General features: G+C 45.8%; 1 protein-coding gene across 1 annotated transcript in view; it reads left to right on the forward strand.

Moving 5' to 3' along the window:
- Positions 1-14,049, forward strand: part of RIPK1 (receptor interacting serine/threonine kinase 1) — a 63,197-nt gene that overhangs the window by 26,818 nt on the left and 22,330 nt on the right. The window contains exons 6-7 of the mRNA XM_073630968.1: positions 814-963; positions 10,545-10,621. Of these exons, the coding sequence (XP_073487069.1) occupies positions 814-963; positions 10,545-10,621 (227 nt within the window). The remainder of the gene's footprint in view (positions 1-813; positions 964-10,544; positions 10,622-14,049) is intronic.

A 14,049-nucleotide genomic window follows, 5' to 3' on the forward strand; every position in this document is an offset into this window, starting at 1 on the left:
AACAAAAGTGTTATATATTGTAGTTTACTAGTCCTTAGATGTGATGATTGCTTTACAGTATTCTCTCCTGTTGATCTTGTCAATAATGCACTTTCTGATTGACAGTAACATAACTCACTCTTTGTACTGTACTCTTTAGAGGAGCAGGGTTGTCACCATGTCACCAGAACAAGAAGTGTGTTAGGACTACAGAACACCTCCTTCACCTAATCACCATAACATAGGGAGTTGTTCTGTTGTCCACAGTGAGATTTTTTTTTTACTAGTAATGGCGGCGATCTGCGATTTTTTATCGGGATTGCGACATTATGGCGAACAATTTTGGGACCATTGGCATTTTTGCATCGATCAGTGCTATGAAAATTGCATTGATTACTGTAAAAATGTTACTGGCGGTGAAGGGGTTAACCACTAGGGGGCAGTGAAGGGGTTAAGTGTGTCCTAGTGTGTGTTCTAACTGAAGGGGGGATGGGACTGTGCATCAGATGATCTGTCTGTTCTCCCCTCAGAGAACCGGAAACTGTGTGTTTACACACACAGATCCCGGTTCTCGGTGTGCCCCGAGGGATCGCGGGAGCCCGGTGGTGATCGCGATCGACGGGCACTCGCGCGGCCCCCCTAGTGGCCAAATATGTTACCGACATAACATGACGGCGATTCGCACAGCTGAGCCATGTTGCCGCAGTACAACTGCGGCGGCTGGTTGGCAAGCGGGTAAGTGTTAAGATATTGTGCAATATAAATGACAATCCATGATGAATGGTATGAAGAAAATGTGCTCATATGTGTTTTTGTTTTATGTTGTTTTTTTAGATGTCATTAGTAATGCACAGCTGTCATTATGTGTAAAAGATGGCCAAAGGCCAAGCATCACAGATGATAGATACAATAGCCTACAAGAGGCAGCCATTCTCATGGAGGAATGCTGGAAGGATGATCCAGATGAAAGACCTTCTTTTGAAGGTAAAGTAGATAACAAATCATTACCCTTTTGTGGTTTACCTTATAAAAATAGGCAGAAAGGTTATAATTTATTAATCATTATAGTTTAAGTTCAACTCTTCCCAAGGTCCTCTCAACTCCAGGAATGATGCTTTCATTTTGGGTGGGCATTTTCCAGTTTTCATGTTGTTTTGTACAGTTTCCCCAAAACCGTTTTGTGTCACTGTGTCCTCTCATAAGGTCATGACAGCTGGATTTCCCAGTATTCTACATAACAACAAGGTAGTGTGACCCTATTTTTAAACTTGGAGGTGACAGTGGTAGCAAATTATACTTATTGGATAAACTTGGAATTTATGGGACACTGTTGGCAAAATAAGAAAAAAATCAAATATATGTCTAGACAGTATTATAATATCTTTCTGATAGTCATATCGTCATATACCTGTGAAATATGGATGAAGAGTTTACATTGCACATCCTAGAGTTTGATATTGGCCAGTTAGTTGTTTAATGTGGTTGTGTAAATCAGTTTGGTCTGGGAAATTCCTCATGGCTAGCATTTAATCTGAGGATTTTTTAAAAGGTTTTTCTCTGCTGTCTGTTCACACCTTTTCCTGACGCCAAACATGGCAGCATACATACGATATAGCTCCGCCCCTATATCCACCCACAGGACCTGTTTTTAGCTCTATAAAAGTCTGACTGAGAGCTACCTCCCCATACTCCTTTTTGTCCTCAAAAGATCAACACCTACAGGATAAAGCTCTTACCTGCTGATTACGTCAGAGTCCGTCTGGGTTCAAGCCTCTCCCAGCACGCAGTCCCACATCTTAGGCTGCTGAACGCACCGATAAGGTGGGGAACCCCTTCTGGTGGTCTTTTGGGGTCGAGGTGTTCTCTAATCAGAGACAACAATCCTCTTGTGGCATGCCTGCTTTGAAGTCCAGATCCAGCAGCTGGGACGTCATGATGTCTTCTCTCCTATGGAACTCTTTCCAGGTCTGTCAATTTCTATAAAACTTTTTTCTTTTTCTTACCCCCATATCTCTAAAGACCCCATGCACACTGTGCAGCTTTTGTTGTCTGATTTGCTTTAGAGTTGCCGGGACCATATAGCGCAGGAGCCTGCCTGACTGCATACAAATTGAGGCTCTTAAGGTTGACCTCATATTGTGTGGTTTTGGTAAATCTGAGGGAAAAAATCTGCAGAGAATTGTATGATGTGTCGCCATCTTAAGTGTTCTTTTTGTGTGGATGGGCATTGGCTTCCCTCCAATTGTACTAGCCCTTTTTTTGATTAGAACAGAGGTGAGAGAGTGCTGAGTCTCTCTCTCTCTTAGGTGCTCTATTTACAGAGCACAAATGGCCAGGTAATGAATGTCTTTGCTATTCAGGCATCCAGAGAGACAGCATCTCATCCTGAGGAACAGTCAATGACAGGTAAGTCTTGCTATCCTAGTAATGGGGATAGAAGGGGGGGGGGGGCAAGGAGCAATGTATTACTAGGGGATGGGGGGTTTGCCCAGATTTCTTTTATTTAAATTTGTTACCCTTTGCCAAAAAAGGGGGAGTATATATGTATTTTTTTTCTCTCTTTCGTTTCCCTTATTTCTCTCTGTTGCCATGCAGTCCCCCTTGCACCTTTCGGTTCTTCCACCAGCATGAGCCTAACACCACATAACCAAGACCACCACAATACCAGGTAAGGGCCAACTTTGGGTAAGTAAGAAGATGAGGGATCCTTCCAGTCTATTGCAGTGCTGGCCGCTCACACTTCTGCTCTAGGAGGTCCAGATTTTTCCAGGGCAGAAAGTGACTCCTCCAGTCCTGGCAGACCCCAGTACAAAGGGCGCAAATGTACGCTTAAGAGAATGCACACAGCTTCTCCTCTGAGGGCTCAGCTCCCAAAAGGCAAATGTTGGTCATGTGGAGATGACCCTATGCCTGGAAAGCTACTTTGCACCAACTGCTTCAGACAGCTTGCCAGAGACCAGGAGTATGAGAGTCAGCAGGTGTCAACCTTGCTCAAGAAAGTAGTCCCCAACTCCCTGGCAGAATTATCGTCGTCTCGGGCAACCAGGGACAGAAGCGGACGAACAGTGTGGGCCCTGACCAGGTCTAAACCAAGCCATTCAACCCTCTCTAACTAGAGGGGTACCAGGCACTTCAGGGGTGACTCCAGCCCAACAAATTAGGCAGGCTGATTCCCCAGACCCAGTATTACAGCCAACCTACCAGGCAGAGGGAGAAGATATCGCCTCCTCAGCAGAGGATCCTGAAGGTTCAGGCTTTGATTTTGCGCTAATACCACCATTCATTGTGGCAGTAAAAGCTGCACTGGAATGGGAGGAACCTTCTCCAAAGAAGGAGAAAACCTATTATCACACACCATACAATCTGATTTTAAATTGTGTGGCAATCGCTGCATAACACACATTAGGTGCCTTTATCCTTTCAGGGCACCCCAAATGCGATGCGATTCTGCTGTGATTGTCACGTGGGAGAACGCGCCTTTAAAAACATTTTGCACATGTAGGGCAGACAAGTGAGTGGGCCGCCCCCATGCGAGTTGCAACATTGCGCACACATCGCTCTTTGAAAATCGCATAGCAGGAACACTTGTCCCCTTTACGTGATAATATCAAACGCCTCTGAAAAGTGACCTAAGCACAGATCGCTTTTCAGTGCAATAGCAGAGCCTGCGGCAAGTGTGAACAAGCCTTTGGGTTCCATATGAGGAACCTAAAGAAACAGGTAGCTACCTTTCCTCTTATGACAGAAATAAGAGGCCTGTTTCAGGAGGAATGGGAAAAGGGGAGAGAAAATCCTCCTCAACCAATAGGTTGTAGAAGTTGTATCCACTAATGGAGGAGGCTTGCGACTCCTTTATCTAACCCACCAACAGTGGATGCGGCAGTGGCCAGACTGGCCAAGAATGGGACTCTTCCTCCTTTCATGATATCCTTGTTTGACGCATTGACATAGACTTAAGAAAGTTTTACCTTGTGGCAGGTGTTAAACCCACCGTTGCTTTAACATCCGTAGCAAGTGCTATGCGACTGTGGAGTATGCGATCAAAAACCAGCTGCCAAAAAAAAAAATCATCAAGGCTCTTGATGAGAAACTCTCAGCGGACTTCGCAGGTGAGGCACCTAAAGACATCATTCGATGGTCCTCCAGAGCCATGCTCAGCTCAGTCACAGCCAGAAGAGCGCTGTGACTAAAACCCTGGGCGGCTGACCCATCCTCAAAGCAGAATTGCTGTAAACAACCTTTTGATGGGAAGGTGCTGTTTGGCCCTAAAACTGGAGACTGCCATCTCCAGGGTTACAGGAGGAAAATCAGGTCTTTTGCCCTAAGATTGAAAGGTCCAGGCGCCAGAGGGGGCAACCATCCAGAGGAGCGCCAAACAGGTAATGGGATTTCGGAGGCTTTCACCCATCCAAGGACTTCAGAAGACGTGGGAGGGGCACACAGTCAACCTTCGTAGGACCCCTGCGGCTCCCTCAGATACCCAGAAGCCCTTTTAATGCCAGGCACGCCCAGGAGGCAGTTGGAGCCAGGTGGCTCAAAGTGACCCAGTTCAGGCAAGACCACTGCCAAAAAACGGCGGATTCAGTCCACAGTGGTACAAGGCCATTATTGGCTGTTCAAACGGCAGCCTCCAGAACTACCTCAAGAGGCTAAATCAATTTATCCGGATAGACTCAAGATGGAGTCTCTCCATGCCATAATCCAGGTTATTCAACCAGGAGACTGGAGGATTTCAGTGGACTTGCAATATGCCTACCAGCATGTCCCAATCCTTCAGTCATACCAGCAGTTCCTTAGATTTGTGTTGAGGGACAGGCATTACCAGAGCCAGCTGGAGCCGACACAGAATATGGTCTACCTAGGGACCCAATTCAATACTCAGGTAGCCACAGTTTCTTTGCCTCCTAAGAAACTCCCCAAAATCAGAGAGAGGTTCCAACAGGCATTGGCTGCACCAGTGATGTCAGCATCCCAGTGCATGAGTCTTCTCGGGACGATGGCTTGATGTATACTGATGATCCCCTGGGCTCACTGGAAACGCAGAGTTTTCCAACAAGGCTTCCTGATGCAGTGGAAGAGTTCGTCTAGCCCAGCCAATCAGGATCACCAACCAGAGGCGCCAGAGCCTCTGGTGGTAGACGAAACAAACGCTAAATGGCATCATCCATTAGGGCTGCAGCCATGGAACATTGTTACCACAGATGCCAGAGCAGCAGGGTGGGGCACCACCTGCAAACAACTCAAGTTCCAGGGCAGAGGGGAATTTCACACTCAGAGCCTAGTTTCCAATATTCTGGAACTTCAAGCAGCATTCATGGCATTTTCCACCTTGCTGCCTCACATACAGGTTTGCCCAGTCCTGCTTCATCTGGACAACACGGCAGCAGTGTCCTACATACAGCGACAAGGCTGGATGCACAGCCAATCCCTCTTGAGAGAGGTGAAACCAATCATGACATTGGCACAACAATATCTCCCAGATTTGAGGGCCATATATCTTCCAGGCTGTCAGAACTTGGAAGCAGATCGCCTATCCAGACAATTCATGGACCCCAACGAATGGTCCCTTCACCCCGAAGTGTTCAAACAGATCATCTACGAGTGGGGGTGTCCGCAAGATGGATATTTTTGCCTCATCAACCATCTGCAAGTTGAGCCGGTTCCTCACACCACCCTCGTCTATTAGTGGAGGGGACGGACGCCTTGACCCATCCTTGGGTTGCGCAACTGGCCTATGCCTTCCCTCCAATTTCTTTAATCCTGAAACTCCTGAGGAGATTGGTGACAGAGAATTTGACAGTCATCACAGTATTTTCCTACTGGCCTCACATCCTCTCTGGCAATGGATCTTAGCGTGTGCACACCAATCACTCTGCCGGTGACTCCTCATCTCCTGTCTGAAGGAGATACCCTACATCTGCAACCATCACGACTAGCCTTAGCGGCCTGGAGATTGTAAGACAGGGGTTACAAGAGTTAGGATGTTCTCCAGAGGGTATTACTTTACAAAGTTCCAGAAAGGGGTCAACCAATGTCATCTACTCCAGAATATGGAATAGGTTCAGGAGAATTGCAGCTGGACATCAATTTGACCCTAGTGACCCAAATGTATCTTAAATCCTGTTTTTCCTGCAATCTGCATTGGATTTGGGGCTCAGCCTAAGTTCGCTTAAGGTGCAAATTTCAGCCATCTCGGCTTTTACCCAAAAGAAATGGGCAGCAAAACCTGCTGGTGGAGCACTTCATGAGAGTGGTACTTAGACTACACCCTCCCAAGAGAAATAGGTTCCCTCAATGGGACCTGGCAGTAGTGCTCAATTTTCTAGCAAACCCTCCTCGTACTCCGACCAGAACCTTAAAAACGGCTTTCAATAGGAAAGCCATAACTTCATGGGGAAGGGTGTCAGAATTCCAAGAATTGGAGGCAGCAGAACCTTATTCCATGTTCTTCCCAGACAGGGTTGTGCTGAGACCATTGGATCATTTTTTCCCAAAAGTGGCATTGATATTTCATCTCTCCAGTGAATGGGTGCTTCCAGCCCTCCCAGCAGAATCAGATGCTGATCTGCACGAGTTGGACATTCCAAAAGTCCTCAAAGCCTATCTCCAGGCTATTTCTACATTCAGACGTTCTGACAGACATTTTTCATCATCATGAAAATATAAAGGGAAAGAGGCCTCAGTCAGAACCATCTTGGCCTGGATAGTAAAAACTATTCACCGGGCATATAGAGCAGCGATATTTTCTTCTTGGGCGGCACGGGCAGGATTGTCTCTGGAGACAGTCTGCAAAAAGGCTAGCTGGTCATCACATCATACGTTCTTAAAACACTACAGGGTTGATCCAGCAGCTCTTACTACAGTAGAGTTTGGGAGGAAAACCATCCCAAGCTTTTATGTCTATTGTCAAAGACTATGTTTGTGGCATTAAACCCTCCCTCCTCAAAAGCTTATTACGTATCATATGTATGCTGCCATGTTTGGCGTCATTAAAATGGAAAATTGTATCAAAGACTTACAGTAATTTTCCTTTTCATGGCAGCATACGAACCCTCCCTCTGATCTTTGTGCTTTATACGGAGAATGGGAGAGGTAGCTCTCAGTCAGACTTTTATAGAGCTAAACAGGTCCTGTGGGTGGATATAGGGGTGGAGCTATATCATATGTATGCTGCCATGTATTGGCATCAGGAAAGGAAAATTACGGTAAGTATTTGATACAATTTTTCCAATTTTTTCTCCACATCATATTACCTTGTCACTAGGGATAGGCTTTGTGTTCGGGTCGAACATGAGTTCGTCTCGAACATTGGCTGTTTGCCCGTTCGCCGAATATCGAACAATTTGTGGTGTTCACGGCAACACCCTTTAAAAGTCTATGGGAGAAATCAAAAGGTTAATATGCAAGTTATTGTAATAAAAAGTGTTTGGGGACCTGGGTCCTGCCCCAGGGGACATGTATCAATGCAAAAAAAAAAAGTTTTAAAAACAGCCGTTTTTTTGGGAGCAGTGATTTTAATAATGCTTAAAGTGAAACAATAAAAGTGAAATATTCCTTTAAATTTCATACCTGGGGGGTGTATATAGTATGCCTGTAAAGTGGCGCATGTTTCCCCTGTTTACAACAGTCCAAGAGCAAAATGACATTTCTAAAGGAAAAAAAAAGTCATTTAAAAGTACTCGCGGCTATAATGAATTGTCGGGTCTCTGCAATACACATAAAAGTCATTGAAAAATACGGCATGGGAAGACCAGAAGAAGATGGAAGAAGAAGCGAGGAAAGAAGACATTAATAAAGGAATTGTCAAAAACCGGCTATTGTCTTTAACATTTTTGACACGTTTTTTGTGAGATGTTAGGGCTACATTTCTCTCGTCCCCCCCTCTTTTCCTGCGGCCTGCCAAGTTGCGTGCTTGGATAAGGGTCTGGTATGGATTTTTAGGGGGACCCCCACGCCATTTTATTTTTTAATTTTGGCGTGGGGTTCCCCCTAAAATCCATACCAGACTGGTATGGAATTTGGGGGGACCCCCACTCATTTTTTTCTTTTTAAATTTTGGTTCGGGGTTCCCCTTAATATTCATACCAGACCCAAAGGGCCTGGTAATGGACTGTGGGGGAATCCCATGCCGTTTTTTTCAATGACTTTTATGTGTATTGTAGAGACCCGACAGTTCATTAATAGCCGCGAGTACTTTTAAATGACTTTTTTTCCTTTAGAAATTTCATTTTGCTCTCGGACTGTTGTAAACACAGGAAACATGCGCCCCTTTACAGGCATACTATAGACACCCCCCAGGTACGAAATTGGTGATTGACTGTTCACATGGAGGCTAAGTGAAAGTCGTTAGCTCTGTGTAAACTGGGCTTCCTAGCCTTCCTCCCATTGAGTGAATGGAACAGCAGGGGGGGTGAAAAAGGTAAAAATTTACTGCTGATGGAGCCAGCATGTAAGTGAAACAGTTGCTCTGCTTCTGCAATAAATTTTCAAAATCAGAGGATTCTCATATCTCCCCCCCTCCCATTCCTGCTGGGGAGAATAATGGTCTAGTATACGTAGATTTTTTGGGGCCCCGCGTTTTTTTTTTTTTTTGTTTTTTTTTTGGGTGGATATCTCTCTTGAAGAGGAGTCCCCCCCCCACCCCCACGAAAAAATTAAAAGTCAGCAGCTACAAATACTGTAACTGCTGAGTTTTAGTATTGGGCACTTACCTGTCCAGGGTGTCGACACCCCAGCCGATTCTCGGATTGGCTCTCGGGTGCTGCTACCGCCATTCATGGTAAGGGAAACCAGCAGTGAAGCCTTCCAGCTTCACAACTGGTTCCCTACTTTCTAACTGGCCTGGTGGTGGAGGAAGGAGGAGGGGGACCGAACTTCCAGAAGTGGGGAAGGGTACCTGTCAAACAGGTCACCGCCCCCCCCGCCCCTTAAAGGTGCCAAGTTTGCAGAGGTTCCACTTTTGACCCCTTTCACACAGAAGGCGCTTTACAAGCATTTTAGCGCTAAAAATAGCGCCTGTAAACTGCCTCCCCTGTCTTCCCAGTGTGGAAAACCGAGTGCTTTTACACTGGGGCGATACGCTTGCAGTACAGAAAAAAAAGTCCTGCAAGCAGTGTCCTTGGGGTGGTGCAGGAGCGGTGTATACACCCCTCCTCCACCTCCCCTGCCATTGAAATCAATGGGCGGCGCTGCCGAAGCGCCTGCAAAGCGCTTCGGCAGCGGCGCTTTTCGGGCACTTTTAACCTCTTGTTAACCCCTTTGTGGTTAAAAGTGCCCTGCTCCGGTCCGCACATCGCCGGTAAAGCGCCGATAAAATGAGCTGCGCTTTACCGCTAATGCGCCCCGCGCTCCAGTGTGAAAGGGCTCTTTGGGTGGAACTCCGCTTTAAAATCCATCAAATGGAAAATCAATCATCCACAGCTCAAGAAACCCCTAGCTACTTTTGCAGGACCCCTATTAACTCCTTTCTGCAGAGTGTACACATATATGTGGCCTCACGGAAGTTAGTCCTAATTTGTGGGGCCATATAAATAATGTGCTACTGTGTTTGTGCTAAGTGCGCGCTCCCAGCACAGAGACAAAACTCTCATGGACAGCTTAAGGTCTCGTGCCAACAATCGGTAACCAGGAAGACCAGTTTACGATCATCCGATTGCTATGACAGTATGTGATTGGAGTGATAAGTCGCAGTACCCTGTGTGTTTTTTTTATCCTTTGGAATACAGAAAAAGATACTTTGTAGGACCTCCCCTCTTTTACATGCCCCTGCAGAGTCCTATCAGGGCAGAGGCACATAGCAGCTGGGTATTCTCTATTGGGTCTCCCGCCCAGCTGCCGCTATCATACTCACAGCAGGGGCGGGAACTGCTGCAGAGCAGGACAGAGGGTGGGAGCTGCCCAACTTATTATGTTAACAAGTGGGTGATTACCGGCTTGTTAATATGAAAAGACTTTGTCCTGATCTGCAGCACTTCCTGCCCCCACCTGCTGTGATTATGATAGCGGGAGACCCGAGAGAACACCCAGGCTGATAAGTGACACTGCCGTGGTTCGGACAGAACTGTTGCTCGGCCCGCGTACAGACTGCGGTCCGCCATTTAATGAACCCTGTTTTAAATCGTTAAATTGAATTGGATTTTTCTTTCCAAAAACATCCCTACACCCTTCCAACAATGTTAGTAATAAATAGTACAAACATCTGTTTAGATTCATTGGTCCAGATGGCAGACCAGTGCAGCTCTTTTCTTCTTAGCCAGCTAAGCACAGTATTTGCACAGGCACTAGCTGGCTTTATACCCTTTATTATGTTACCCGTACATCAATACATGGACAGATCTACAGTTAGTTAACCCAACAAGCACATGTGCAGTATTAATCCCAGTCAGCTAGAAAGAAAACACACACAGAGCCCGAAGAGCTGTGGGAACCTGTCACCTGGACCAATGTAACATTTACAATGAGGTCTGTAGCCTTATTATGAATATGGAGAGCAAGGAGTGGCGTTTGAGTGAACGATAATAACATTTTAGTTAAACATGTTCCTTTTATGTCACTTTACTTTTCAGACTGTGAAAAACTATTTCGGCCTGTGTATTTTGAAAAATATGAAAAGAATGTTGAATGTGATGTGGATAAATTGCAGGTAAGTGTCAAATTACTGTGTGTGTGTGTGTATATGTGTGTGTGTATAAGAACAGTCTACATCAGGGGTCTCCAAACTTACTAAACAAAGGGCCAGTTTATTGTCCTTCAGACTTTAGGGGGACCGGACTGCCAGTGGTTGTAGAAAATGCCCCAGCTTCAGTGGAAGCAGCAATACTTCAGCCTTGGGAGTAAGGAAATTACATAGCACCTGTGGAGGAATAATACGCTGATATTAGTTAAAGGAGTAGTGCCCCATCGTTGGTGTCTGTGGGAGGAATAGTGCCCCATTGTTGATATCAGCGGGAGGAATAGTACCCCGTCATTGGTGTCAAGGGAGAAATGATGTCCCATTGTTGGTGCCAGTGGAAGTGGGAGGAATCTTGTGCAACTGTTTGTCAGTGAAAGGAATTATGCCTCTTTGTTGGTGTCAGTAGGAGAAATAGTGCCTTGTATCAGTGGGAGGAATGGTGCCCCAAGGGACAGATAAAGGCAAGCAAAGGGCCACAGTTTAGAAATCACTGGTCTACACTTCTGACCATGTGTCATTTTACACCCACATTTAGGGTGTAACATAATACATGTTCACATACAGTACATCCCCAAACCTAAAATATGCTCCTTGCCTATAGTACAAGATTCTTTACCCTATATAAACCTATTTTGTTTTGAATTCAGCAGGTAAATTTAAAGAGATTTGACAACGAAAAGCCTACAGGTCTCCACTGCGGCAGACAGATTCATAGAACTCAATAGGGCACAAATGCGGTGTGATCACTTCCTCTAGCCCCATAACAGAGGGTCCATACCTCTGTACAGATCTGGGGCTGGTTGAATAGTCAGTGTACTGCTTCCATGATACACTGAATGTGATTGCAATCCTCTGCAGGCGCCAATGCAAAAATGTAATAAATGCACGTTTTTATTTTATTAATGTGGGTGCATTGGTTACTTTTTTGCAAAAGGTAAATTATGCCTTTAAAAAATGTAAAGTCAGCAGCTACAAATACTGCAGCTGCTGACTTTTAAAATAAGGACACTTACCTGTCCTGGGAGCCCACGATGTCCTCACCCGAAGCCGACCCATCCCTCGGCTCCGGGTGGAGGCACCGGCATCGGCATCTTCAGTAAGGGAATCAGGAAGTGAAGCCTTGGGGCTTCACAGCCTGGTTCCCTACTGTGCATGCGCGAGCTGCGCGTTTTGAATGATCCCTGCTGTCTTCTGGGACCTGTGTGTCTCCCAGAAGACAGCGGGGGGGGGGGGACGGAGGAGGGGCTGGACATGGCGTAATTCACCACGGATTCTGCGGTGCTCTTTCGCCGGAAGTGGGAGCAAATACCTGGATTAGACAGGTATCTGCCCCCCCCCAAAGGTAAAAAATGTGACACCAGAGGGGGGGAGAAACCGGATCAGCGGAACTTCTGGGTCGAACTCTGCCTTTAGTTGTATAATGCTCTGGATGTGGAAGAAATGTATGAGCAGCTTCTGTTTGAGGCAGAACACAAGCCAGTCAAGATTCAACATCCTAAAAACGTAGTATGATGCTCACATGTATTTCAATACTGAGCAGAAAAATTTGGGTGCAAAACCTTCCTATAGAGGAATTTAGGCTGCCTTCACGCTTCTGCATTTTGCACGATTTATCATGCGACAGTCGTGGCAGACCCGCACCGTGATTTTAGGTGTCATTCAAATGACATCTCAAACGTGAGTCACGCGATTTTGTCAATCACACATCAGCACTTTCAAATCACAAGCAGAATCGCGGCAAATCTGGCTGCAATTCAAAGCGCTGAAGTGTGAATGCAGCCTTATACTAATGTGTCTCAGATCTACAACTTGCACTAAGCTGTATGCCAATGTTTTAAGATGGTAAAATCCCAATGCTAAAAGCAGGAACATTGCAGTTATTATGGGATAACGCAATAAATTTGTGCTAAAACTTCAGTACTTCAGTAGTATATGCCTGGAAAATATAGAAAACACATTATATAACCTGATGAATTAATATAAAATTATTTAAATAAAGTACAAGCATCTGTATAGAAATGCAAATACAGCAATAACAAAAACAAAAAAGAGGGAGAGAAAAAGTCCTTTGCATACAAGCAGTCTCGAAGGTAATGAGTTTCTGTAACCACTTCCCGTGTCTAGGCCGTTTATAAACAGCCTACTATTGAAGTGGTTATACTGGGATCATAGTTGACTACAACCATGATCCCAGTATAATTTTTTTCAGCGGATGGTTCGCTACAATGTAGAGGTCACCAGAGCGGCTATAGAGCCTTTTACCCGTGGCGGAAGGGGGTCCCTCTCCTGATCAAATGAGAGCCTGGTAAACATGCGACTGGCGGCATCCATATCCTGGGACACAGTGAGAGGAACTGATGTTCCTCCCACTGTGTGATGTCAGAAACCTGAAGCGATGAGGATTTTGTCACTTCCAGTTTCGGTCTCATGTAAACAAGCCGTTACCAGCTTGTAAAAGCATCTGATCTATCCAATCTCATGCTATCACAAGGGGAGTTGTTCATCCCTTGTGATAGCAATAAAGTTGATGCAAATAAAAACCAAAAGGTGCAATGTAAACAAAAAATTTAAATTAAAATGTTAAAGTGCCTCATCCCCGAAGCTTACGTGCAAATGCAAACGCGCGTGTAAGTCCAGCACGCATATGTAAACATGTGAGGTATTGCCACGAACGTCAGAGCAAGAGCAATAAATCTAGCTCCAGGCCTCCTGTTTTTTTTTTCTTTGGAGAAGGAATGTACAGTTCACCAATGGCGGATGGTGAAGTTTTAGGATGGGGGGGCGCCAGACCCCGCCCTTCCTTTTTGACCCCTCCCACTTGGTAAAAATGGGCGTGGTTTCAGCGAAATAGTGGGGGTGGCTCTAAGGTGGTGTGGTTAGCGTCTGAGATGAACGAGGGATGGAGGGAGAGGGAGAGAGGGACAGCAGGCTTAGATCCTACACAACAATAGAAATGTGTATTCTACAAAGTTTAACAATCATCAGATAGAGATACTCCAAACACCTGGTGTTAGCGCTTCAATCATCCCGGCACCATGGTTGTTATGGTGTCAGGATGATTGAAGCGCATTGTTTCTATTGTTACATTGTAATATAAAATGAAATCATTCAACTCACCATAATGCAGAATCAGTGGGAGCCCCGAGTGTGTCACTAGCCACGTCGCCTACAACCAGATGCCATCAGGTGTCCCCAGCAGTCCGTCCTTACATGCAGCCTCTGTCACATCAAATGCAGCCTCTGTCCCCCCCAAATGCAGCCTCTGTCCCCCCCAAATGCAGCCTCTGTCACATAAAATGCAGCCTCTGCCCCCCCCCAAATACAGCCTCTGTCCCCTTCATCAGAGTTGCCATCAGTGTCCCCACACAGCATGTGTCCACCATCAGAGTCCCCCACCA

The sequence above is a fragment of the Aquarana catesbeiana genome, linkage group LG05, assembly GCF_042186555.1.
Source record: "Aquarana catesbeiana isolate 2022-GZ linkage group LG05, ASM4218655v1, whole genome shotgun sequence".
NCBI lineage: Eukaryota > Metazoa > Chordata > Amphibia > Anura > Ranidae > Aquarana > Aquarana catesbeiana.